At 38.9% G+C, this 25643-nt stretch overlaps 2 protein-coding genes across 2 annotated transcripts in view; one reads left to right on the forward strand and one right to left on the reverse strand.

Moving 5' to 3' along the window:
- LOC121373017 (sodium-coupled monocarboxylate transporter 1-like) overlaps positions 1-17054 on the reverse strand; it is a 23362-nt gene extending 6308 nt beyond the window's left edge. Inside the window, exons 1-7 of the mRNA XM_041499460.1 lie at positions 16713-17054; positions 13464-13532; positions 12501-12548; positions 10779-10859; positions 10265-10338; positions 2478-2618; positions 1115-1250 (exon numbers count right to left, since the gene is read on the reverse strand). Coding sequence (XP_041355394.1) covers positions 1115-1250; positions 2478-2618; positions 10265-10338; positions 10779-10859; positions 12501-12548; positions 13464-13532; positions 16713-17054 — 891 coding nt within the window. The remainder of the gene's footprint in view (positions 1-1114; positions 1251-2477; positions 2619-10264; positions 10339-10778; positions 10860-12500; positions 12549-13463; positions 13533-16712) is intronic.
- A 6694-nt stretch (positions 17055-23748) lies between these two features.
- The window catches only part of LOC121373712 (sodium-coupled monocarboxylate transporter 1-like), a 38914-nt gene continuing 37019 nt past the window's right edge, over positions 23749-25643 (forward strand). Inside the window, exon 1 of the mRNA XM_041500451.1 lies at positions 23749-24909. Coding sequence (XP_041356385.1) covers positions 24562-24909 — 348 coding nt within the window. The 5' untranslated portion in view covers positions 23749-24561. The remainder of the gene's footprint in view (positions 24910-25643) is intronic.

Genomic DNA, 25643 nt, shown 5'->3' on the forward strand with positions numbered 1-25643 from the left:
CACTAAAACTAGCACTAGCACTAGCACTAGCACTAACACTAACACTAACACTAACAACACTAGCACTAGCACTAGCACTAGCACTAGCACTAGCACTAACACTAACACTAGCACTAACACTAACACTAACACTAACACTAACACTAGCATTAGCACTAATGTTACTGATAATAATAATGTAGTACTTTGCAGGCACGGCGGAAGCAATCTAATTAAAATTAGCTCCACAATTACATGTGTTAATTAGATTGCGGCGGAAGCAAGTAGACATGGGGGGGGGGGGGGGGGGGGCTGACTGAGATCGAGAGCGCAAAGGAGTTCAGGGTATGCTTCGCCGGAAAATTTTGAAAACTAGATGTCTTGAAATGCAATTCATCTCTGCCTTAAGATTTACTATCCATGATAAAAAAAAATTAGAATTACTAGGGGCGGTTACAACCCCCCCCCCCCACCAGCCACCCTCCCAGCCCTCCACCTGCTCCGCCGTGGTTGCTTTGAGACCATTTTGTCGACAAAAATTGTTACTCGAGGTTGCATAGTACCAAAGAAGAGAGTTCCGTGTCAAAGTTCGAGGTGCACCGTCAAATATTTACGGAGTAAAAGCAGCTGTGGGCGTGATTGGTAGTAATATGTGACATTGATTACTTGTGCAAATACTATTATCCATTGACAATAAATAAATACACTTTTGTTATACAGTTGTTATGCAGTATATATCAGAGGTTGAAACTAATGCGGGGTACCCCCCAAAATGGGACTGCAATGTTCAGCAAAGATGACGGTTGCTATTACAAAAATTTAATTAAATCTCTTAAATAGTATGTGACCCCTCCTCCCATTTTCTTGCAGGTAGATTAGATGTGAGGTGCCACTCTTTCTATTGCTGTACTTCCTGGGTGTGTTGATACGCTGCTTATATCAGTTTTATTAGTAAATATTAAAATTATCGGCAATAGGAATTGATTTGGTCTATTAGAACCTCCAGTTATAATTTTACATCCTCCTTCGTTTGTTTGATTCGAAGGTGGAGATGTGTGCATCATACTGGTAGAGCCCTTATGTTCTGGTCACCCCAAACACGACACTGGTCCGGTCCTGACGACAAACTTTATACCTGATTAGAATTGCTGATGTATCCAGCTGAAAGCGGGTCGCATCCTTTCTGGGCGTAGTACGCGAAAACCACGATTCCGGTCAAACAGACAATGGTGAGGAGGAGAAACACTCCTAGAATGTTCAACACTAGTGATCTGAAAACAAGGAAAATGAGAAAAAAGGAAAGGAATGTTGGTTTAGCAAAACCACAGCACATTTCAGTCTAATATATAGTTAAATTCGTACAACATATGCAGAGGCGGATCGGGGGGGGGGGGGGGGGGGGGGGGAATTTTGCGATAGTTAAAATTTTATTATATATTTATTTTCCTTTTTTTTACGATCCCCCTCCAAACCTCCCCCAAAGTTCCCTTGGCATTCCGCCTCATGTCACTGCCCCACTCCCTAAATGGATTTTCTGGATCCGCCACTGATATCAATAAGGGGAGGGCTAGAGGTGATTCGAGCTAAATTCGTACGTGGTCTAGAAAGAGAAGTTATATTTGCTTGAAGACACTTGAACATATTTTAAACAACGGCTATTTGCAAAGGAAATATATGTGTTTTAAAAGATACTTTAACACACTATAAACAATGGCGTAGCCAGCATGAGGCAGACGAGGCGCTTGCCTCGTTTGGAATTTCCCCAGATTTATTTCATTTTCCCCATGACACTGATATTTATTTTACAGGTCTGGGTTTGCCTCGGCGGTTTTTCCTCTCTGGCTACGCCCCAGATAAACTACGGCTATTTGCAAAGGAAATGGATTTGTGTTTAAAGACATTTTAGCACGCTATAAATTACGGCTATTTGCAAAGGAAAGGGATTTTTGTTTGAAGACACTTCAACACACTATAAACTACGGCTATTTGTAAAGGAAAGGACTATTAAAGTGTGTTTAACTACACCTCATTACATTTTAAAACTACTGCTATTTGGTGTTTAACACAACAACAACAACAACAACAACAACAATAATAATAATAATAAAATTAGTAGTAGTAGTAGTAATAATAATAAAAAGAATACAATTAGTAGTAATAATAATAATAATAATAATAATAACAACAATAACAATAAAATACTACTAATAGTAAATTATTAATATTAAAATTAATAATAATAATAATAATAATAATAATAATAATAATAATAATAATAAAACAAACCTAATAACAATTGTTTTTTAAATTCGTTCTGCATTTTAAAATTTTGCTAAATTTACACATTTTTCAAAGAATCTCATAACGTATTTTGACAACAACAAAAAAACAAAAAAAAAAAACAAAAAAAAAACAATATATATTTCTTTTTAAATTGTAAATTATTTTGCACATTTACTAAATTATTTTGCACATTTTGTCAACAAAGACAACCCTACGTCTGTGCTCGTTTGAGCGATGGCAGTGCGCAGTATCTCTGGATGCTGGCTTGGTTCACTCCGTACGTCGCCACCCATCCGACCAACCCACCAATAAACAGCGACCAGAATGAGTGACGTACAGTCGGGTCCGGGTCGAAACTGAAACCGAAAGTAAAGGGTATAGAGTATTAAAACAATACATAAATATAACTATACGTATACACGTACACACATACGTATACATACATAAATACATACATACATACACACATACACACATACCATACACACATACACACATACACACATACTATACACATATCATACACACATACATACATACATACATACATACATACATACATACATACATACATACATACATACATACATACATGGGACGGCATGGGTCAATATGTGAGGCCAGAAAGGAGTTAATTATCCCCTGTGCCAGTGCGTTATAATCTATGTACCGTATGTAACAGTCAACCTCGACATACATACAATATATAGATATTCATACATCAATACATATTAGCCAGTATCAGGTCTGCCCACTATTTCGTGCACGTAAGCGGGATCGACCGCGTAGATTGTAGGCCCCATGCATCTGATTGAGTTAAAGAGCATCCTTTTTATGGATACCTCGATAGCTCAGAGCGCATCGTGGTTAGTCTCGCAATTTGCGGGCGATTCGGTGCCACAGGTTCGAGTCCCATCAACGGCATGGGACAATTTGTGAGGCCAGAAAGGATTTAATTATCCCCTGCGCCAGTGCGTTAATATCTATGTATGTAATAGTCAACCTCGACATACATACAATATATAGATATTCATACATCAATACATACTAGCCAGTGCCAGGTCTGCCCACTGTTTCATGCACGTAAGCGGGATCGACCGCGTAGAATGTAGGCCCCATGCATATGGTTGAGTTAAAGAAACTTCCTTTTTATGGAAGCTTCGATAGCTCAGAGCGTATCGTGGTTAGTCTTGCAATTTGCGGGCGAATCGGTGCCACAGGTTCGAGTCCCAGCAACGGCATGGGACAATTTTTGAGGCCAGAAAGGATTTAATTATCCCCTGCGCCAGTGCGTTAATATCTATGTATGTAATAGTCAACCTCGACATACATACAATATATAGATATTCATATATCAATACATACTAGCCAGTGCCAGGTCTGCCCACTGTTTCATGCACGTAAGCGGGATCGACCGCGTAGATTGTAGGCCCCATGCATATGGTTGAGTTAAAGAAACTTCCTTTTTGTGGAAGCTTCGATAGCTCAGAGCGTATCGTGGTTAGTCTTGCAATTTGCGGGCGAATCGGTGCCACAGGTTCGAGTCCCAGCAACGGCATGGGACAATTTTTGAGGCCAGAAAGGATTTAATTATCCCCTGCGCCAGTGCGTTAATATCTATGTATGTAATAGTCGACCTCGACATACAATATACAGATATTCATACATCAATACATACATACATGGGACGGCATGGGTCAATATGTGAGGCCAGAAAGGATTTAATTATCCCCTGTGCCAGTGCGTTATTATCTATGTATGTAACAGTCGACCTCGACATACAATATACAGATATTCATACATCAATACATACATACATGGGACGGCATGGGTCAATATGTGAGGCCAGAAAGGATTTAATTATCCCCTGTGCCAGTGCGTTATTATCTATGTATGTAACAGTCGACCTCGACATACAATATACAGATATTCATACATCAATACATACATACATGGGACGGCATGGGTCAATATGTGAGGCCAGAAAGGATTTAATTATCCCCTGTGCCAGTGCGTTATTATCTATGTATGTAACAGTCGACCTCGACATACAATATACAGATATTCATACATCAATACATACATACATGGGACGGCATGGGTCAATATGTGAGGCCAGAAAGGATTTAATTATCCCCTGTGCCAGTGCGTTATTATTTATGTACCGTATGTAACAGTCAACCTCGACATACATACAATATATAGATATTCATACATCAATACATATTAGCCAGTATCAGGTCTGCCCATATATACATATATATATATATAAAGAATACTGGTGGTTATCATTAAAGGCTTGAAAGGTGCTCAATACTTTAAGAGAGAGTAGAGCATGCAATAAATATATATATTGCACTTTTGTTCTACGCTATTACTCCGAGTTTCACGCCCTTCGACGATCTTCAGATAGCTGATACTGGTGAAAAGATTGCAGGGTTTTTATTTTTATGTAGTGCGGTTGCGTGGTTTGAGCTTACTGGTGTGACGGCATTTTGAGATGAGCTCAGTCCTTTTGTTGAGATTGTTTTTGTCTTTTGTTTGTAGGATGGCGAGCTTTTCCTCAATGCACAGGTTACATTGGCCGGAGTTTCGTTTGTACGTGTTCGACTGTTTGATAATTTGCCAGCTTATTTCATAATTTGTTCGCTGTTTTTTTAGTTCCCAGACATGTTTAGATAGCTCGGTTTCTTTCGAGTATTTTTCGTGTTTGAACGATTTCGTGTGATTGTTGTATCGTTGTTTGAAATTGCCACCAGATAGACCGATGTATGTTTTTGACGTTGCGCCAGTTGTTACGCTTGCTTTGTATACTATCGAACTTGCTTGGCATTGTCCGTTGAGTGGGCAGTTTTCTTTATTTCTGCAGTTGCAATTTTCTTTTGTTGTTACGCTGACTGGATCTTTAATAATTTTAGAGTTGTGGTTTTTGATTAATGTGCCGATGTTTTTCATGCAACTGTAGCTGATTTTGACGTTATTTTTTTTGAATATTTTGTGGTATTTGTGTGTGGAGGGGAAATGTTTGGATATTAATTTTATGAATAATTGTCCGATGTTTGTTTTCACAGCTTTGTTGTATGGTGGGTTGAACCATATGATTTTCCTGCTTCTGTTCTTTCTTTTTTTGTTTTGTGTTGTGTGGATTCCTGTTTGTGTGTATAGTATGCGTTCTGTGTAGTTGCTTTCCTTTAGTGCTTTGTCGTACGTGGGTGCGGCTTCCGTGAAATCTTCTTCGCTGGATGATAGCATTGAGATTCGCTTGCTGATTGATGCGGGTATCTGTTTTATAATGCTGGGTGGGTGGTTTGAGTGTATATTTATGTACACCGGGTCGTTGTTGGGTTTTCTGTAAGGTTTGTATTTTCCTGTATGTAAGTTTAGTGTGACGTCGAGGAAGTTGACACATTTTAGGTTGGTTTGTGTTGTTATTTTGAGGCCAAATTGTTCGAAAAGTGAAATAGGGAAAGTAAGCAAAATAATGCTAGATCGAATAAACACAGCCGTAAGACAAAACTTAACAGTCAACCAATGGAGAAACACTTCTTCCGTGCTTGAATGGTTTTCAGCACTGCATGAAAAACAAAACCTATCGTTCCTCATTTTCGACATTGTGGACTTCTACCCAACAATAACAAAAGAACTGCTCGAAAAATCACTAAACTGGGCAAAACAATACACAAATATCACGGAAAAGGAGCACAAAACAAATAATGCATGCAAGAAAATCTTTACTCTTCGACAACGATGGTAAACCATGGGTGAAAAGAAACACCCAAAACGCATTTTATGTCACAATGGGCAGTTACGACGGTGCTGAAGTGTGCGAACTTGTTGGCCTTCTAATTCTAGAAACGATAGGAAAAACAATCAACAACGCAAATACCGGTCTATATAGAGACGACGGACTCGTAGTACTCAGAAACTGCTCAGGAAGCCAAGCAGACAGAACAAGAAAAATACTCATACAAATTTATTGTACTTCCTATTTATTTTGAGAAAGAACATACCACTCGACCGCTACGCGGTCCTGTCGAATATATTCTTTCGCAAAATAAACCCTATCATCCTGTCATGGACGGAGGAGCCGGCCAAGGCCGGCTCTTGTGCCCACGACAGGCGTGCGCTACAACAGCTTGTTCTGAATGTGCACGTAAAACCCTATGACATGACATGACATAACCCTATCAATGTACAAATAGTGACTATATTTGCACTGGCCTATATGGTTTACATGTGACAATCTGGTTAAAATGTATTTTAATTGTGTTATTTTTGACATGTATTATTAATATGGAATTTATGGATCACCACACATCGTTTCCAGTTGTTGGAGATGTTTTTCTTGAATATTGGTCATTCACAAGTTATATGAATGTTCCGCGTCAAAATACATACCGCATTAAAAAGGTTAGAATATTACAGTATGCACATGTAAGCTAAAACGAAAACTAAAAATCTCACTATGTATTGAATTTAATGTTTATATTTTAATAATATATATATACATTAGGTTATGTCTCTGTAAATAATAATAAGAAAAAACATCGTTATTTTTACACTACGCGAGATCGTTGCTTATCTGCGTCAAAACCCATACCGCGAGGATATGTGAAGTTCTGTATATATATTACCTACTTACTTATATTGTATTTGACGCGCCTATATCCAATTAAGGTACATGTACGGCGTCCTGGGGACATAGTCCAGCAGCCTAGACCAGGCCCGTAGCCAATGGAGGGTCGGGGGATCAGTCCCTCCCCCCACCAGGTGACTTTTTTTTCAATATGTCTCGGGACGCTTCGCCATAAGCCTAAACGACCCCCCTTCCTCTCAAAATCTTGGCTACTGACCTGTGGACTGCCTATTCAGAACAGAAAGGGGGTTGGACAGAAGGTGCTATCGCTTTATTTGGTTAATTAGTGATCTATAATCGATACTGTTACTGGCTCTGTATACTCTAACGAAAATACGTTCAAAGTTTCGAAAGTTTTAAAATTTTAAATAATTTGGACGGCGATTTTGACGTAGCCCAGTGGTAAAGCGTTCGTTTGATGCGCGGTCGGTCCAGGATCGATCCTCGTCGGTGGACCCATTGGGCTATTTCTCGTTCCAGCCAGTGCTCCACAACTGGTGTAACAAAGGCCGTGGTATGTACTATCCTGTCTGTGGGATGGTGCATATAAAAGATCTCTTGCTGCTAATCGAAAAGAGTAGCCCATGAATATATGTGTGGTCCTTAACCATATGTCTGACGCCATATAACCGTAAATGAAATGTGTTGAGTGCGTCGTTAAATATAACATTTCCCTCCTTCCTTCCTAAAATAAAAAAATGGAAGCAGACATGTTGACCAGTTTTGATGCCACGACCTGAAGAGAAATAATGATTACCCCACCCATGGACCTACGGGTTATGGTTTTTTTATGGCGTGAGTGTGTCATTGTTTTGAAGGAAGGAAATGTTTTATTTAACGACGCATTCAACACATTTTATTTACGGTTATATGGCGTCGAACATATGGTTAAGGACCACACAGATATTGAGAGGAAACCTGTTGTCGCCACTTCATGGGCTACTCTTTTCAATTAGCAGCAATGGATTTTTTATATACACCATCCCACAGACAGGATAACACATACCACGACTTTTGATATACTAGTCGCGTTGCACTGGCTGATGCGAGAAATAGCCCGATGGGCCCACCGACGGGGATCGATCTTCGATCACCACGCATCAAGCGAGTGCTTCACCACTGGGTCACGTCCTGATCCCATGACATCACATCACATCACATCACATCATATATCATATCATATATCATATCATATCATATCATCTCACATCACATCACATCACATCACATCACATCATATATCATCTCATCTCATCTCATCTCATCTCATCTCATATCATATCATATCTCATATCATCTCATCTCATCTCATCTCATCTCATATATATATGTTGACTAAAATGTAGCAGTTATAGTCACATATATTACTATGGGCGTCTATGGGATTTTATTTGGTGGTATACTGACTGCCCAAAATTGAGGGTTATATTAAAATTTATTTCGTGTTGCATGATTTAAATGCTGTTATAAGGTATTTCATATGTACAGTCAAACCTGCAAAGGTCATATGTCAAAGTTCACATTTATTTGTAATAAAAATAACAACTTGATCGATCCCACACATAATCTTTCCAATATTAACTCTAGGAAAGTAATTTCTACACAGTCTTTGACTGGACGACAAGAGGTTTTTTTTAATAAGTTGTGGCTAAATATAGCATTATCATCGTCCTTGTGTCTTGTGTCAACTGACAGTAAGCAATTGGGAGTAACCTTAGTGTGTTTTACGTGTACGCATGAAACAGTGACGTCACTAGTTAAAGCGTGTGACATACTATCAAGATTCTCCCTAAAATATTTTTTTCTACAAGTCAATAGAATTATTTAGTTGTAATTTTTTTATAGGCATATATCTGAAGGTATAAACTTTATGTTTCAAAGCAAGAAAATAATAAATATGTTTGGCGGGAACCGCCATTATTGCAACTTTGACATAGCACCTTTAAACGATAATTTGTGTTAAGAGGCCACATTTGTATTCTCTCAAATCATATATATATATAGTATAAATGGAAGTGTATTAAGCAGCCATCTGTTAGATTGTATTGCATTTAGTGATCACGTATCTTTTATAGCAGAGGTTAGACATTAAAAACAATATGTGTGTCTGTCTGTGTGTCTGTGTGTCTACCTGCCTGACTGTTTGTCTGTCTGCCTGTATGTCTTTCTGCCATTAGACACAATCAATTAGGGCAGCCGGGTCCCTATCAATAACACGGCGCAATAAACGTATCATTGATACTATTGGATTTTATTACAATGTGTATGATGTGTTATTTTATTCATCTTACACACCAATTGGTGAGAATGCCAGTCGTCATTTATGATAAGATATACTAATAACACATACAATAATTGAAAGACATATACCTGGCTGCTCCTATGTGATAACCAGGTTGCGACGGCAATACCATCCAATGAAAACAAAGCACGATTAAAACGGATTGATTTGTGACGTATAGGTTAACCTGAAACTGATGAGTATATGATGTATAAGTTAAGTACAAGCTAAGGGGTTGTAAATTGGATTATATAGAAAACACCTTTAAATGTGTTTAAACCCTGGTTTTTGAGAATTTGTGAGAAATAGAATATTGCATTCGTGTCCGTTAGATACTATTTATCTTATAACTCGTTGTTTAAAACCCACCCAACCGTCTTTCACACGTTAGATACATTTTAAAACAACACGTTGTAAGATACATGGTGTAATTTATTTCTTTTCAACTTATTTTCGTGCTTATATCCAATTATGGGTCAAGCTCGCTGTCCTGGGCACACATCTCAGCTATCTGAGAGTTATAGAGAGAGAACGAAAGAAAGAAATATTTTATTTAGCGACGCACTCAACACATTTTATTTACGGTTATATGACGTCAGACATGTGGTTAAGGACCACACAGATTTTGAGAGGGAACCCGCTGTCGCCACTACATGGGCTACTCTTTCCGATTAGCAGCAAGGGATCTTTTATTTGCACTTCCCACAGGCAGGATAGCACAAACCATGGCCTTTGTTGAACCAGTTATGGATCACTGCGGAGCACTCACTCAGGGTTTGGAGTCGGTATCTGGATTAAAAATCCCATGCCTCGACTGGGATCCGAACCCAGTACCTACCAGCCTGTAGACCGATGGCCTAACCACGACGCCACCGAGGCCGGTCATTATAGAGAGAGAGAAGAGGATGTAGTGGTCTTACACCTAAACATTGATTTGTTAAAACTTGCTCTGGGTGGGAGCCGGTATCAGGCTGCGAACCCAGTACCTACCAGCCTTATGCCCGATGGCTTAACCACGACATCACCGAAGCCGACGACATGGTATCTAACGGCCACTCGTGTAGTATTCTCTATATACAACTCACTTCCAGAAATATATTCTTCCCCATTCCTCGTTAAGTCGCCAAACTTCGTCTATTCCTCCCACAGTGATGATACCCTGAAAGACAAAGGGTTAAGCAATGCATCTGTTTATTCATTCTCTCTCTCTCTCTCTCTCTCTCTCTCTCTCTCTCTCTCTCTCTCTCTCTCTCTCTCTCTCTCTCTCTCTCTCTCTCTCTCTGTATATATATATATATACTCACTGCCTTGTAATATGAATATTTAACCAACTTTCATTGATATTTTGTACGTAATCAAATTACCTCTACGTAGCCATAAATCAGAAACAAGATACTTTCCTTTATTTATTGGTTAACAATAGTGTTAAAACTATTTTTAGAACTTACACTTATAGTAGCAACCAGTAACTGATTAGCAACGTACACACAGTGTCGGGCCCATTTTCCAAGTCACGTAATCCGCGAGATTCTGTTTTAGTGCGTCAGTTACCACGTGACCCAGCATTATGAGGTGAGATTGTATCTTTAATAATATTACCTGTATAAGAATGGCGAACAATCCACCAAACATGACCACTGATTGGAACACGTCGGTCCACACGACAGCTTTCATCCCTCCCTAGAAAACAGAGCATCAGCCACCAATAACAACATACAATTTAATTATCTTATTCTGGTAGTTAAAGGTGTACTCTCACGTATATTTAGGATATTTAAAGGTGCAGTATCATAGTTGATAGTGCTATGTTTTGTTATGCATGCATTTATTTGTCACGACTACAAATAAATTGGTGAAATATCAAGTACGTTACATTATTTACTAAACATACAAACAAGTGATGTCTAAAAAGTTAACACACGTACGTTACACTATGTACTATACCTTACAGAATGGAAAATGTACTCACCAGGAAGGTGTAGAAAGTTTGACACACGTACGTTAGACTTTATACTATAACGTATAGAAAGTTTGACACACGTACGTTAGACAGTGTACTATAGCATATATAATGCAAGACACACACCAGTGATGTATAGAAAGTTCACACACGTACGTTACACTTTATACTATAACGTATAGAAAGTTTGACACACGTACGTTAGACAGTGTACTATAGCATATATAATGCAAGACACACACCAGTGATGTATAGAAAGTTCACACACGTACGTTACACTTTATACTATAACGTATAGAAAGTTTGACACACGTACGTTAGCTTGTTAGCTATACCTTAGAGAATATAAAACGTACAAACCAGTGACGTATAGAAAGTTGACACACGTACGTTACACTATGTACTATACCTTACAGAATGAAAAACGTACAAACCAGTGACGTATAGAAAGTTGACACACGTACGTTACACTATGTACTATACCTTACAGAATGAAAAACGTACAAACCAGTGACGTATAGAAAGTTGACACGAGTCCCACGGTTATTATGGTGGCCCAGACAGGAAAACCGGTCACTGTAAATTGAAGTGAGAAAACGTTAACTAGGGCCGTACTAAACCTCCAATAATTAGATAGGAGGGGTGGTGGATAAGAATAAATATTAAGGCTATACTAAATAGCATGTCTTCTCCAGTTAGGTAAAAACGGTACTTTTAAAGTTAGACAGGGCACATTATCATATGTGTATTTTTCTAACTATTTATATATTCATCCATCCGTCCTTCCGTCCATCCGTCCGTCCTTCCGTCATTCTTTCATCCATGCATTCATTCATTCATCCATACATCCATCCATCCATTCAGCCAGCCATCCACCCATTCATCCATCCATCCATCCATCCACCCATCCATCAAATCCATCCATCCATCCATCCATCCATCCAACCATCCATCCATCCATCCAACCATCCATCCATCCACCCATCCATCCATCCATCCACTCACCCATCCATCCATTTATCCATCCATCCATTCCGCCATTCATCCATCCATCCATCCATCCCTCCATCCACCCATCCATCCATCCATCCATCCATCCATCCATCCATCCATCCACCCACCCATCCATCCATTTATCTATCCATCCATCCATCCATCCACCCATCCATCAAATCCATCCATCCATCGATCCAATCATCCATCCATCCATCGATTCATTCATTCAGCCATCCAACCATTCAGCCATCTATCCATCTATCGTGTAGTAAACTGTATTATTGATTTTAAACAAGAATATGAGATACAAATTAAAACATTCAGTCAGTCCATTCTAATGACGTTGTGTCGAGTGACACACCCGCCTCCAGCGCAGTAGATGGAGCGAATGACGCTATCCCCATGTAGATAATCTGTAAGAACAAAACAGCTGTTTCGGGAATCACAATTTTTAGGTCTTACATGGCAAAGAAATGATATTATGATAATGCTGACAACAATTAAAGGGACATTCCTGAGTTTTCTGCACGTTTTAAGATGTTATCGACTAACAAAGACTTTTTAACGATTGTAATTACATATCAAATATTTTTTTTTTCATAAAATATTAGTGGCTGCATATTAAACGTGTTTCTGATTGTTTTAATATTCGTACGTACGAAATTATTTGAAGACAAAGTGCAGTTTAGGCTTTTTACAAATATTAAGACGACCAGAAACACATTTAATATACAGACACTGATATTCTAAATCAGAAAATATATTTAATATGTTAGTTCATTCGTAGAAATATTTTATTAGTCGGAAACATCTTACAATGCAGCAAACTCAGGAATGTCCCTTTAAGTTGTCTATTTACAGGCTCGTAGGAACCAGGTTGGGTAGGTGCGGGGGAGGGGGGGGGGGGGCTGCGAAACCCTTCGCCCCACTCGGGGAAGAAAATAAATAAAAGTTTTTAAAATATAGCTTGTTACCCACCCCCCAAAAAACTATTGAGGTTGTGACCCCCAACTTGAGGTTGTGACCCCTCAAAATTAAGACTTAATAAGACTGATGTGAACATTTACAGTTGAACAATACGAATTTGACAGTAATTTTCAGAAGTGGAAAAACTAATTTTCAAGCAAGGAACAAATATTTAGTGAGAATGTACCTTTTGGTCATTAGTAAATAAAGTGCAAGAACAATTTTGACAGACGTTATGTATTAAGGTTATTAAAATGGAGATTAAAAAAAAATCCACATGCATATATGTATGTATGGAACCGCCTTTATCGGGATTTGAACAAATTATGAGAGCGATTGCAAGTTAAAGAGATTTTATTTACCTGTTGTATTATCATAATGATCGTTCCAGTCAGTTTTGCCGCTTTCGAATTGAATCTGTTTTCCAGATACTGCAAGCAAAGAGAATAATATAATAATGCAACAAAAAAAACAAAAAATGTTTTATTTAACGACGCACTCAACACATTTTATTTACGGTTATATGGCGTCAGAAATATGATTAAGGACCACACAGATTTTGAGAGGAAACCCGCTGTCGCCACTACATGGGCTACTCTTTCCGATTAGCAGCAAGTGATCTTTTATTTGCGCTTCACAAACCATTGCGGAGCACTCACTCAGGGTTTGGAGTCGGTATCTGGATTAAGAATCCCATGCTTCGACTGGGATCCGAACCCAGTACCTACCAGCCTGTAGACCGATGACCTAACCACGACGCCACCGAGGCCGGTATAATAATGCAATGCACAACACACAGGGGCGGATAAAGGATTTAAATTTGGGGCTTCATATTTTGCCATGGTAACAAACTGAGTGAATGTGTAATAATACTGAGAATACACCGCTTTTCTTTCTTTTAAACTGTTTTCGTGCTTATATCCAATTAAGGTTCAAACACGCTGTCCTGGGCACAGACCTCAGCTATCTGGGCTATTTGTCCAGGACAGTGGGTTAGTTGTTAGTGGTTAGTGAGCGATAAGAGGGTGTATTGGTCTTACAGCTACCCATTGAGTCGTTAAAACTCGCTCTGGGTGGGAGCCGGTATCAGGCTACCGGTATCAGTACCTACCAGCCTTATATCCGACTGCCTAACCACGACGCCACCGAGGCCGATTGAAAAGACACCGCTTTGGTCAAGGTGAATGGGAGGCACGTATTCATAATACTTATTAATTTTCTCTTTGTCACTGAATGGAAATATTCTTTGTTTTGAATTGTCGCCCATTTCATAATTTGTTTTAATTGCTAGGAATTTTGTTGTTGTTTTTGCTGTTGCTGCTAGAACCTCCACGAGTCCAACATATTGGACACGAGTACTCGAAGGGTTACAGTCGACCCGGACTCGAGTCAGGAAATATTTCGTTTTTAAAATCTTGATTAGCGATATCTTTAGTCAACTGAAAATCGATTAGTAACAGTAAACATTGTGAAGCGATCTCTAAACTTTGCGTAGACAATCGCGACGCGATACTGAACAAAATGTTCCATGTGAGTACCTGACACTTAGACTAGATGATAATGAGAAATGTTAATTACAGCGTCATTGTATTGCATTTAAAATAGACACACTAGATGATAATGAGACTAAGGAATAAAGTAAAACAGCATTATGCATGTTAATTCCAGCGCTGAACATGAATGCCAAATCATGTCATTGCATTGCATTTAGAAACCGGTTGATACGTTCAGTATTGTGACGGACGGACGACCTGATTAAAAATACAAACTAGCACATGGTCATATAATTGTTTTCTATATTTTATTCCTGATTAGTTACTGCTGAAATCAATGTCCTATATGGTCTCACTTGTACGAGGTACTCGAGTCCTGTGAACGGATTTGAGACTTGTCAGACCTAGCTACTACAGCTAGGACCTCCACGAGTCCAAAATATTGGACTCGAGTACTCGAGGGTCAAACTCGACCCGGACCCGAGTACCCGACACTTACACTGGATGATAATGAGACTAAGGAATAAAGTAAAATTTCATAAGATTATGCATATTAATTCCAGCGCTGAACAAGAATGTCAAGTTATTCCATTGTATTGCATTTAGACACCGGTTGATACGTTCAGTATTGTGACCGACGGATTGCCAGATTAAAGAGACAAACTAGTACATGATCATATAACTATTGTACTATTGTTGTCTCACTTGTATTGCATTCCACACATTCGACTTTTGTTTTCCGTCCGTCTCGTGGGGTGGGATTTACCCCAGTCGGTTGAGTGCTCGCTTGAGGTGCTTGCGTCGCAGGATCGAACCACCTCGGTTGATCCATTCAGCTGGTTGTTTTTTACCCATTCCAACCAGCGTACGACAACTGGACAAAGGCCGTGGTGTGTGCTTTCCTGTCTGTGGGGAAGTGCATATAAATGATCCCTTGCTACATTAGGAGAAATGTAGCGGGTTTCCTCTGATGATTACGAGTCATAATTACCAAATGTTTGACATCCAGTAGCCGATGATTAATTAATCAATGTGCTCTAGTGGTGTCGTTAAACAAAATAAACTTCTTCCCTCCGTCCCATGACCCTATAATGTAACTGGCGGCAAGTGTAATATTATGGCTAAATGGTGTTAAACATATAATTAAATGAGTGATCTTCCTTGCATGGGTACTCGAGTCCTGTGAGCGAACTCGAGTCTTGCTAAAATCGACTAACGCCCGAGTACTCGAGTACTCATGGAGACCCTAGCTGCTGCACGCTACTGCGTCTTCAGTTATTTGCTGTCAAAATGTGCAAAACCAATTCTTAAAGTACACGAAGGAAGGAAGAAGAAAATGGTTTATTTAACGACGCACTCAACATATTTTATTTACGGTTATATGGCGTCAGACATATGGTTAAGGACCACACATATATTGAAGGAGGAAACCCGCTGTCGCCACTTCATAGGCTACTCGTTTTGATTAGCAGCAAGGGATCTTTTATATGCATCATCCCATAGACAGGATAGCACATACCACGGCCTTTGATGTACCAGTCGTGGTGCACTGGTTGGAGCGAGAAATAGCTCAATGGGCCCATTAACAGGGATCGATCCCAAACCGACCCACATCAAGCGAACGCTTTACCATTGGGCTACGTCCCACCCCTATTATTGCTAAAAAGTGCAAAACCAATTCTTAAAGTACATGAAGACTTAAAGGGACATTCCTGAGTTTACTGCACTTTTTAAGATGTTATCGACTAACAGACGTTTTAACGATTGTAATTGCATATCAAATATATTTTTGTGCATAACATATTAGTGGCTGTATATTAAGCGTGTTTCTGATCGTTGTAATATTTGTACTAGGTTAAATTTCATTTTATTTCCTAAAATATATTGTTTCGTACGTACGAAATTATTTACACATATTAAGTCGACCAGAAACACATTAAATATACCGACAATGACATTCTAAACAAGAAAATATATTTAATATGTAAGTTTAATCGTAGAAATATTTCATTAGTCTGAAACATTTTACAATGTAGCAAACTCAGGAATGTCCCTTTAAAAAAAAAAAAAAGTCGATTTTTTTTCTTTTTCTTTTAAATATCAATTTGATCACCTTACCTCATAAGAACTCGTCATCTTGAGCGGGTAGAACAGCGGCACAAAAATAAGAGCCGCGATCCCGCAGCCGAGACTTCCGAACACCCGGATGTAAAACTGCGTCCCGTCCGTGTACATTTCCGCCGGCGTCCCGAGGATGAGGATGGCGGACATGAACGACAGGAGGATGGAGATCGCCACCGGAAGTACTCCCAGGTCCCGGTTCGCCAGAAGGAACTCTTTGGTGGTCTTCTGCTTTCCGCCCGCGCATGCGTAGTAGATTCCAATCGCAGCTGACACGCCGAGCATCAGCGAGAAGACGACGTAGTCCCAGACGCCAAATTGTTTCACCGGCGACGTCATTGTAGCTGCTGCTGATGTAGGAAGCTAACGTTAGATTGCGTGTGTCTGTTTTGTTTTGTTTTGTGTGTGTGAAACGTTGTGACTGAAGCTCTTGAATACGACTTTTACGGCCGTGTCAAAAACTAAGGTCCAGTTGCCGTCGTTGTAGCTGCTTATGTGGGAATCTGACTTCCGATTGTGTGTGTGTGTGCTTGTATGGTTGTGTGGTTGTGATTTCGTGGGTGTGTTTATGTATGAGTGAATATCAAGCGAAAGGTAATTGAAGCACTTGAATTCAACTTTTACGACCGTGTCACAAACTTAAGACCAGTTGCCATCATTGTAGTCGCTGTTGATGTGGCGAGATCTATCTTCAGTTAGTGAGTATATTACAAGCGAATGGTAAATGAGAATCTTCTGACAGTTACACTTGAGTGTCACCTTTACAGCCGTGTCGTAAATTATGTTCGAAGCGTGCTTATAGGGTGTATACTACCACATCAGATCTTATAGACGACAATAGTAACATGTGAGGCTAAAACTGCTAACTGCAGGGTATCAATCGATATATATAAACACCACGGATATAAATACAACCACCCATCACCCAGATGACTCAGAAAGGGGGTCAAGCTGCTCATTTCAGAGATAACGTCTATGACTACCCAGTTTCGCAGATACTTTATGTACTTTTTACCCCCAGGTACCCCATGTTTCAAGCACAAAGGCTACTTGACACAGTGGTACTAGTTTGTTTGCCTAAATAAAACTAATCGTGTTTACAACCAACACACTCACATTGATCATCAATCACAGAACTTGTGGTGTTAACGGGACATTCCTGAGTTTGCTGCATTGTAAGATGTTTCCGATTAATAAAATATTTCTACGATTAAACTTACATATTAAATATATTTTCTTGTTTAGAATATCAGTGTCTGTATATTCAATGTGTTTCTGGTCGTAGTAATATTTATAAGAAGCCCAAACTGGATTTTGTCTTCAAATAATTTCGTACGTAGGAAAAAAGGTATTAGGAAATAAAATGAAATTTAACCTTGTGCAAATATTAGAACGATCAGAAACACGTTTAATATACAGCCACTAATATTTTATGGAGAAAAATATATTTGATATGTAATTACAATCGTTAAAAAGTCTCTGTTAGTCGATAGCATCTTAAAAATTGCAGCACCCAGGACTGTCCCTTTAACTTCTCTATTAAAAATTCGGCACACCTTTGACCCAACCGGACGTTATTTGGTTTAATATACTCAACTAAATTAGTAAAGAGCCAGTAAGATGTTTTGATATTAGTAATTCTTTACTGGTGTCATATTAGTTTTGCGAGTTTTTATCACACAGATCTCTTCTAAACAAGGGGGCGGGAGTTAGCTCAGTCGGTTGAGTGCTCGCCAGAGCTGCTTGCGTCGCAGGATCGAACCACCTTGGCGGATCCATTCAACGGATTGGATATTTTTTCTCGTTCCATCCGGTGCGCCACAACTGGTTTATTAAATGTCGTGATATGTGTTATCCTGTCTGTGGGAAAGTGCGTATAAAATATCAATTGCTGCTAATGGATAAATGTAGCGGGTTTCCTCTGATGACTACGAGTCATAGTTATCTCATGTTTGACATCCATTAGCCGATGATTAATTAATAAATGTGCTCTAAAGGTGTTGGTTAAACAAAAAAAACATTCTAAACATTGTTTCAGTAAAAATTCTTGCACATGGCAGTTTGATGGTACCATTATGAATACTTCTGATTCCACCCAGTGCGCCATGACTGGTATATCAAAGGCTGTGATGTGTGATATCCTGTCTGTGGGTACCGAAAACCGCGGTTTTAGGCCCACGATTCGGTGCACCGTTTCCTAATTTGCGAACCGCGGTTCATTTCGATTTTTAAAATATTTTACATGTATAAACGTTTCCGCACCTTGCTGGTAATCCCAATGACCCGTAAAATATTTCGGCTAATCACAGCATTCGATTCCCATAAACTGGACATGTTTGCATTGGCGATAGGTGTCTGTCAGAATCAGATCATAACAGAACCCGCGAATTTCTTGCCGGGACCGTAAAACCTGTAACCTCCCAAAATAGGGACTGACCTCAGTGATTAGTTCGCCGAGAGAATAATCATGTTAAGTATGTTTCGCCCCAATTGTCAACATTGAAAAAAGTAAAGACGTGTTACCGTCAAGAATTATAAAATGGCGCCCAATATCCGTCATATTAATTTAAAACGATTCAACATCGCTAATTTCCGTAAGTTTTTATCGGAACTAAATCGTCCGCAGTTCCAGAACTACAATGTACACAAACTACTTTGCACCTTTTTTTTCCTTCTTTTTTTTTAGAAAAATAAATCTTTGCAGATTTTTTTTCCACTTTCGGTACGAGCAATAGTAATAATAATAATAATAATAATAATAATAATAATAATAATATTAACAATAATAATAATAATAATAATAATCCACTATTATATATTATGTGCATGTACTTTAGTCCGAAGGGACGTAGAATGTATGGTTAAGAAACGTATTGACATTACGTGCCCCATGCACTATATGTACTTGTGCTTGTTTATCTGTTTTTTAAAATCAGTAATACCTTTTTTAACTTGTGTTGAGTTAAATAATCAACAGTAGGCCTATATAGTATGTGTTTTTTGTCCTTATATAGAGTAATCCATACTTTAATATATATATATATATATATATATATATATATATATATATAGAGAGAGAGAGAGAGAGAGAGAGAGAGAGAGAGAGAGAGAGAGAGAGAGAGAGAGAGAGAGAGAGAGAGAGAGAGAGAGATACGTCTCATCAAAGATTTGACATTATCAAAATAATAATAAACATTACAGAAATATGTCTGAATTAAAAACAAAATACGCTAACAGCGCATGGTAAAAATGGAAATTATTTTGCCAACCCTCTCAATTGGGGGACATATTGTCCAAGTATTCCAGATGCAACACGCTAATAGGGCAGTGGGATCGATCCCCGTCGGTGGGCCCATTGGGCTATTTATCGTTCCAGCCAGTGTACCACGACTGGTATAGCAAAGGACGTGGTATGTAAAGCATTGTCTGTGGGATGGTGCACATTAAAGATCCATTGCTGCTAATCGAAAAGAGTAGCCCATGAAGTGGCGACAGTGGGTTTCCTCTCTCAATATATTTATGGTCCTTAACCATATGTCTGACGCCATATAACCGTAAATAAAATGTGTTGAATGCGTCGTTAAATAAAACATTTCTTTCTTTTTCTTCTAATAGGGCATGGTAAAAATGCAGTTTTTGTTTTTTAGTCAATAATTTTATATTTATAATTATCTTACAAATGACCATTAAAAATAAAATGTCTTGCTCTTAAAATAGTTTATAAAAATGTATTTATGATAAATCGAACCGTGGACCAAAAACCGAAAACCGAACCCAAAATAAAATAACCGAACCGTCACATTTCTATCATATGTCAAATCACCAAAATTTAATGTTTCACATCCAATAGCCGATGATTAATAAATCAATGTACTCTACTTAAACAAAACAAGCTTTTTTTCATTATGAAAACTAGCAAAATACGCACTTCATACACGTTGGTTTGTTCTTTTGTTCGCTTTAAATTGTTGTCTAAATCATTACGTTTATGACAATGCCACAAAAATCATATCCTTCAATGGAAAAAGATGTATCCTCCCCCCCCCCCCCCCCCCCCCCCTCCACCCATCCTATTTAACGAAACATTCCACAAACTATAATATAGAGTATAGGGTGTATACTACCAAAATAAAACCCACAGACGACAATAGTAACATATGTGGCTAAAAATCCTACCCGCAGAGTATCAGTCGATATAAACACCATGGATATAAATACTACCACCCCTCACCCTTAACGTGAACCAGAAAACATTGGGGGTGACGATGCTCATTTCAGAGATAACCGGTAGCGTTTTGACTAACCTAGTTCCGCACAAAATTGGTGTACTTTTTTTACAGGTACCCCATACATGTTCCAAGCACAAGGCTACACGACACAGTGGTACTAGATGCAATAAAATTGCACACATATTTTGCCCAGATGAAACTAATTATTTTTATAACCAACACACTCACATTTATAACCAATCACAGGACTTGTGGTGTTAACTTTTCTATCAAGCGTTGGGTGTGCCTCGAACTTTGACCCAACCGGAAGTTATTTGGTTTAGTACTACCTATATAATGTTTAGCACACACCTACCGACTAACACCTACTTAGCGGTCAAGTGAGCGGTAGTCTGGAAATGTGAGAGTGTTTGAGAGAGAGAGAGAGGGAGAGAGAGAGGTGATAGAGAGAAAGAGAGAGAAACGGAGAGAGAGGTGATAGAGAGAGGTGTGGAGGGAGAGAGAGAGAGAGATAGAGAGAGAGAGAGAGAGAGAGAGAGAGAAGGAGGGAGAGAGAGAGAGAGAGAGAGAGAGAGAGAGAGAGAGAGAGAGAGAGAGAGAGAGAGAGAGAGAGAGAGAGAGGAGGGAGAGAGAGAGAGAGAGAGAGAGAGAGAGAGATCGAGAGAGAGAGAAGAGCGAGAGAGAGAGAGAGAGGCAGGGAGGAGAGAGAGAAGAGAGAGAGAGAGAGAGAGAGAGAGAGAGAGAGAGAGAGAGAGAGAGAGACAGAAATAGGATTGAAGAGAGACAGAGTAGATAAGATAAACAAAAGATAAGCAAACATGTTGCATTCTAAATGTATGTAACAGTTGTCGTGTCTCACATAACCTATTTACAAACTGTCATGGGCGACGTGATTACACTCGCGCCATAATCTACAAAGAAAACATAAAATTTGTTTAGTTTATCGATACCACTAGAGCACATTGATTTATTAATCATCGCTATTAGTTGTGAAACATTTGCTAATGAGAGAAAATCCGCTACAGTTGTTCACTAGTAGCAAGGGATCGTTTACATGCTTATTCCCACATACGTGGCAGCACATACCACAGCCTTTGACGAATGTTTGTTTAACGACACCTCAGTGTGTTTTTGTGTGTGTGTGTGTGTGTGTGTGTGTGTGTGTGTGTGTGTGTGTGTGTGTGTATATATATAAATTCATACATAAAAGCCCTTGCAGCCAATCGAAAGATGGGGGCGGGACGTAACCCAGTGGTAAAGCGCTCGCTTGATGCTTGGTCGGTCTGTGATCGATCCCCATCGGTGGACCCATTGGGCTATTTCTCGTTCCAGCCAGGGCATCACGATTGATTTATCAAAGGCCGTGATATGTGCTATCGTGTCTGTGGGATGATGCATATAAAAGATCCCTTGCTACTAATGGAAAAATGTAGCGGGTTTCTTCTCTATAATTATGTTATAGAATAACCAAACGTTTGACATCCAATAGCCGATGATTAGTAACTCGGGAATGTCTCTTTAAAATAGTTTATAAAAAATGTATGTATGATAATTGGCGTACTACTTGTGAAACGTATCGTGAATAAATCGAACCGCGAATAAATCGAACCATGTACCAAAAATCTAAAACCGAACCGAAAAAACCCAAACCCCGAACCGTCCCATCTCTATCTGAGACTGTATGATAAATCACCAAAAATTAATGTTTCACATCCAATAGCCGATGATTAATAAATCAATGTACTCTAGTGGTGTCGTTAAACTCGACAATTTAACTACTTCGCTACTTGATGTTGTTAAGCAAATACTGGTATACTACTGTCTAACACACACATGGTTATATGACGACGACCTGACATAGAGATAAGACTCGTGAGAGTCTTCAACCAGTTTACTACTCTTTGTCCTGTGATATATGTCTCGTATGTGTCAGACACGTTCACTCCGACCTCGACTGGTACACTGGACGCTTTAAAGTATATACGACCGTCATTTATCACTGTTATGCGCTAACAGTACTGTATGTGACATAAACCGGGAAAACGTCCAGTTCTGGTAGTAGTTGTTCGCTATATCTGGGTCTGATTTAGAAGGTAGTATTTCTACTACTGTCATCGCGAAGTGTGTTAGTGTTTGGCTTCAATATTTAGACACTTTCAAATTTTATTCGCTAAGGAAGGAGAGTGCGACAAAAGAAGAACTAGTTTTGTATTTTGTTCATCTAGGTCTAATATAGAATCTACCATTTCTACTGCCAATTAGATTATAGCACTTACGACATCGATTCGCTAAGGACATAGATTGCGACAACAGAAGGACTAATTTTGTATTTTGTACAACTAGGTCTGATATAGAAGCTAGTATTTCTACTGCCAACGCAAATTAGATTATACCACTTACAACACTGATTCGCTAAGGACGTAGATTGCGACAAAAGGGCTAATTTTGTATTTTGTACAACTAGGTCTGATATAGAAGCTAGTATTTCTACTGCCAATGCAAATTAGATTATTCCACTTACAACTTTGATTCGCTAAGGACGTAGATTGCGACAAAAGAAGGACAAACTTTGTATTTTGTACATCTAGGTCTAATATAGAAGCTAGTACTTCTACTGCCAATTAGATTATAGCACCTACGACATTGATTCGCTAAGGACGTAGATTGCGGTAACAGAAGGACTAACGTGTACCTAATACATTTAGATCTCTCTACTATTTCTACTCTCAACGCAAACTGGATTACAATCGTTTAAAATTTCGATTCGCTAAGGAGGTAGACGGTAACAAAAGAAGGACCCATTTTGTATTTTGTTCATATAGATCTGGTTTAGAAACGAGTATTCATACAACCAGCACAAACTGGATTACATTGTTACTTATATAGTCAGCATTTTAATACTCTAACGAGACACACTACAACAAAATCAGGGATAGCTTAGATCTCTTTTAGAAAGCAGTATTTATGTTATCAACGCGCAGAATCGGTGGAAGGTGAGGTTATCACATTTGATTGGCTGCTTCAGAGACGCTTCACATTTTAATGCACGATCGATTTTAGTGACAAATCCTTGACAGCTACTAGTACATATTTTATGGTACACTATATGTAGGTGTGATTTAGAAAGCAGTGTTTCTGTGCAGGGTCGCAAGCGAGGATTACTATATTTGATTGGCTATTCCAGTGACGTTTCAGTTTTTCGATGTGTGAACTCGTTCAGGCATGCAATAATAAAACCGGGACTAACTGTATTATTTTGTTGCTCGCTTTATCTATGTGGTGTTTACAAAACAGTATTACCTTTCGTGACTGAAAGCTAAGATTATTATCAGTGATAGGTCTGATTTAGAAAGCAGGTTTTTTTTTCTGAAATAAGCGCGTCAACAGAGCAAGTTGGGATTCTGGTATTCAGTTAGCTACTCTGAGGGAATTGTCCTGGCGGTCAGTTTGAAAAGACGAACTAAAGGAGAAAACAAATCAAACAAATAAACACAAGCATATTCTCTGTCTAATATCTCAGTGTTGTTAACATAAAGCAGAAAAAACAAAACTAAATTCCAACTCTCAAAGTGGACCGCAACTTGGAAAAGGCGTGAATCCGATAAAAACGAAACAAAATGGAGGGTTCCGGCGTCCGTTCGTTTGAAACGGCCGACTACGTGGTATTCGCTCTTATGTTGTCTGTGTCTGCAGGAATTGGCATTTTCTATGCCTTCTGGGGAGGAAGGCAGAAAACAACAAAAGAATTCTTGATGGCGGACCGAAGTATGCAGATCGTGCCAGTAGCCATCTCGATCCTTGTTTCGTTTATGAGTGCGATCCTGATTTTAGGAACACCGGCCGAGATGTATAATAATGGCACAGAATACATTCTCTACACGTTCGGTATCTGCCTTGCCATCGTCTTGTCGACTGTACTGTTTGTACCACTGTTGTTCAATCTGAAGCTAACAAGTTCTTTTGAGGTGAGTGGTTTTATTTAATGGCTAATTAAATTAAAGGGACATACCCTAGTTTTTAAACTCTAATAGGGTACAGGCTAAAACGAACCGTGCCAAAAACGGAACCATTTTCTTTGGCGAAAACGGAACCTATCATGGCTAAAACGGCACCATATATAAATATATATAACTTATCTTATTTTTAATTTCAGGATTAGGGTTAGGGTTCAGAGCGATGAATAGGGGTTGGGGGTGTGTGAACTGAACTTGGACAAACTCTAGTGAACATAATTATATTGCTAATTAGTTCACAATGGATAACACCTCTCTACATTGGGAGGCTGTGTGTTAAATAAACAAGTAAGAGAACCGGGCTATCATACAATTAAACTCAAATTGCAACACAGAAATATTTGTTTTCTTGAATTTACAAACGGATTACTCAACAGGCATAGCCCATACATGAGCTCTCCTAAGCTTATATATAATGATTGCAAAAGTTGAGATAGATAATGACTCGGTTGTTCCATATCTGTAATAGGAAGCTATGATTCTGTGTGTCTAATACTTCCATGTCCAATCATCCGCATCCCCAACTAACACTGTTGGTCAAACATTAGTTTTTGTAGTAGTAAGCATTAAGACGGATCTGTATGGTGGGGTTAATTATAACAACAACAACAACAATACAGGAACAATACAACAACAAGGAAAAGTGTTGTTTTTATTGAATGTGTAAAAAATTAAGAAATCCATAC

The sequence above is a fragment of the Gigantopelta aegis genome, chromosome 5 (genome assembly GCF_016097555.1).
Source record: "Gigantopelta aegis isolate Gae_Host chromosome 5, Gae_host_genome, whole genome shotgun sequence".
Lineage (NCBI taxonomy): Eukaryota > Metazoa > Mollusca > Gastropoda > Neomphalida > Peltospiridae > Gigantopelta > Gigantopelta aegis.